Source organism: Gopherus flavomarginatus, chromosome 12 (assembly GCF_025201925.1).
Source record: "Gopherus flavomarginatus isolate rGopFla2 chromosome 12, rGopFla2.mat.asm, whole genome shotgun sequence".
NCBI lineage: Eukaryota > Metazoa > Chordata > Testudines > Testudinidae > Gopherus > Gopherus flavomarginatus.
The window spans coordinates 18601200-18603434 of NC_066628.1; the positions used below are offsets into that span (position 1 = coordinate 18601200).

The 2235-nt window shown below is 42.6% G+C and overlaps 1 protein-coding gene across 1 annotated transcript; it reads left to right on the forward strand.

The window, feature by feature from the left end:
- LOC127032524 (olfactory receptor 5V1-like) lies at positions 1–1258 on the forward strand. The gene is given in 2 exon segments (XM_050919830.1): positions 1–876; positions 878–1258. Coding segments are annotated over 2 exon segments (939 nt in total). The 3' UTR covers positions 941–1258.
- Positions 1259–2235: the final 977 nt, after the last annotated feature.

Consider the following 2235-nt stretch of genomic DNA (forward strand, 5'->3'; position numbering starts at 1 on the left):
ATGCCAATGAAAAATCAAACCACAGTGACCGAATTTATTCTCCTGGGACTTTCCAGTGACCCTCAGATGCAGATTTTTCTCTTCTCAGTGTTTTTAGTTATTTACCTAATCACTCTGGGTGGTAACATAGTGATCATGGTGGTGATAAGAACTGATTCTCACCTTCACACCCCTATGTACTTCTTCCTTTTCCATTTATCCTTTGTTGATATCTGCTATTCTTCAGTCACAGTGCCTAACATGCTGAGGAACTTCCTAGCGGTGCACAAAACTATTTCTGTCAATGGCTGCATTGCTCAGATATTCTTCTTCTTCCTTTCAGCTGGTGCTGAAATTTTCATTCTCTCAGCCATGGCTTATGACCGCTACGCTGCCATCTGTGACCCATTGCGTTACATGGAGAGAATGAGCAAAAGGATCTGTGTTCAGCTGGTGAGTGGGGCATGGATCACAGCCTTCTTTTATGCCCTTCTTAACAATGTCTTTACTCTGAAGTTGCATTTCTGTGGCTCCAACCAAATCCATCATTTCAGCTGTGAGATCCCTCCTCTGTTACAACTGGCCTGCACTGACACCCTCACCAATCAAGTGGTGCTTCTTACTTCTTTTGTGATATTTGGGTCAAGCTCCTTCCTCCTCATGCTGATCTCCTACATTTACATCATCTCCACCATCTTGAGGATACGCTCTGCAGAGGGCAAGCGTAAAGCCTTCTCCACCTGCAGCTCCCACCTTATTGTGGTTGGTTTGTTGTACTTCACAGCTTTTTTCCAGTACACAAAATCTGGCTCTGTCTCTTCTGTGGTGTTGGATGAAATATTCTCCATCCAGTACAGTGTCTTGACCCCCATGTTAAACCCCATCATCTACAGCCTGAAAAAGCAAGGAGATGAAAACAGCTCTAAGGAAAATGTTGAGAAAATTAAAGTTTCTCAAGTAATGTTGATGATCTTAAATAAATTAAAATACATATTTTTACATCAGAGAGCATAGAACTGTGGATAAGTGGTGTTTGGGAAACTCTCAGCTCAGGTAACTGAGACAAATTGGGACAAAACCTCAGTTGGTCTAAATGAGTGTGGCTCCATTGAAGTCAGCGGGCCAGATTCCCAGTTGTACAAGAGTCACTGGAGCATGGGGGACTGGATCTTGGGTCTCCTAAATCCAGAGTGATTGCTGTGATCACCAGGCTGTAGAGTCAGTCACATATTTTGTCTATCTCCATATCTCTTTAATCTGGCCCACTGACTTCAGAGGATCTATGGCCAATTTATGCCAGCTGAGATTCTGGCTAATTCTATGAAAACATAATCTCTCTTGATCTAGTAATCTCTGTTACTTTGATTTTTTTTGACTAATTTATTGAAACTCCGTTTATTATCACTTTTCGTAGTCTATCCTACTAAAATCTCAAGGATTTTCAATAATAATTAATAAGGATAACATAATAAACATTGGAGCCAATGGGTTTACTCCCCAGGGAACTTAGGCTTGCACAGGAGAGTTAGAGAGAGGCCCAAATGAGCGTATCCCGGTGGTTAGGGCATCCACATGGGTGGGGAGAGTTCCCCTGTTTAAATCCTGTCTCTTGGCACGTGACGTGGGGCTCTCATATTCCATGTGAGCACCCTGACCTTTGGGATAAAAATTATGAGCGTTTTCCTCCTTCTAATTCCTTCTTCTTCCTCCTTCAGCCGCAGCTTCATATAAAAAAACAAACAAACAAAAAAAACTCTTAGTTGGGGTTAGAGGGTTCCCAGCTGAGAATGACAAGCAAAAGGATTTGTCTCCCTCACAGTCATATAGGGACTGAACTCTTTGACAGTGGCAGGGCTTAGAACACACCCCACTCCTCAGCATCTCCCATTGACTACCTATTATCATGTTAGAACATAAAAACAAATGAAAGACCATCCCAGGTCAGATCAACAGTCCATCTAGCCCAGTATCATGTTTCTGCCCATCGCCAGTGCCAGTGCCAGATTCTTCAAAGAATATGAACAGAACAGAGATTTATTGAGTGATACATCCCCTGTCACCCAGTCCCAGCTTCGGGTTTAGGGACACCCAGAACAGCGGGTTGCCTCTCTGGCCTTCTGGACTAATAGCCATTGATGACCTATTCTCCATGAACTTATCTAATTGTTTTTAAAAACTGTCTCCAGCTCAAGAAAAAGAGAACAAGAGATGGTGTCAAAAAGAAAGCCTGATCTCATATTTTACACTTCAAATGCA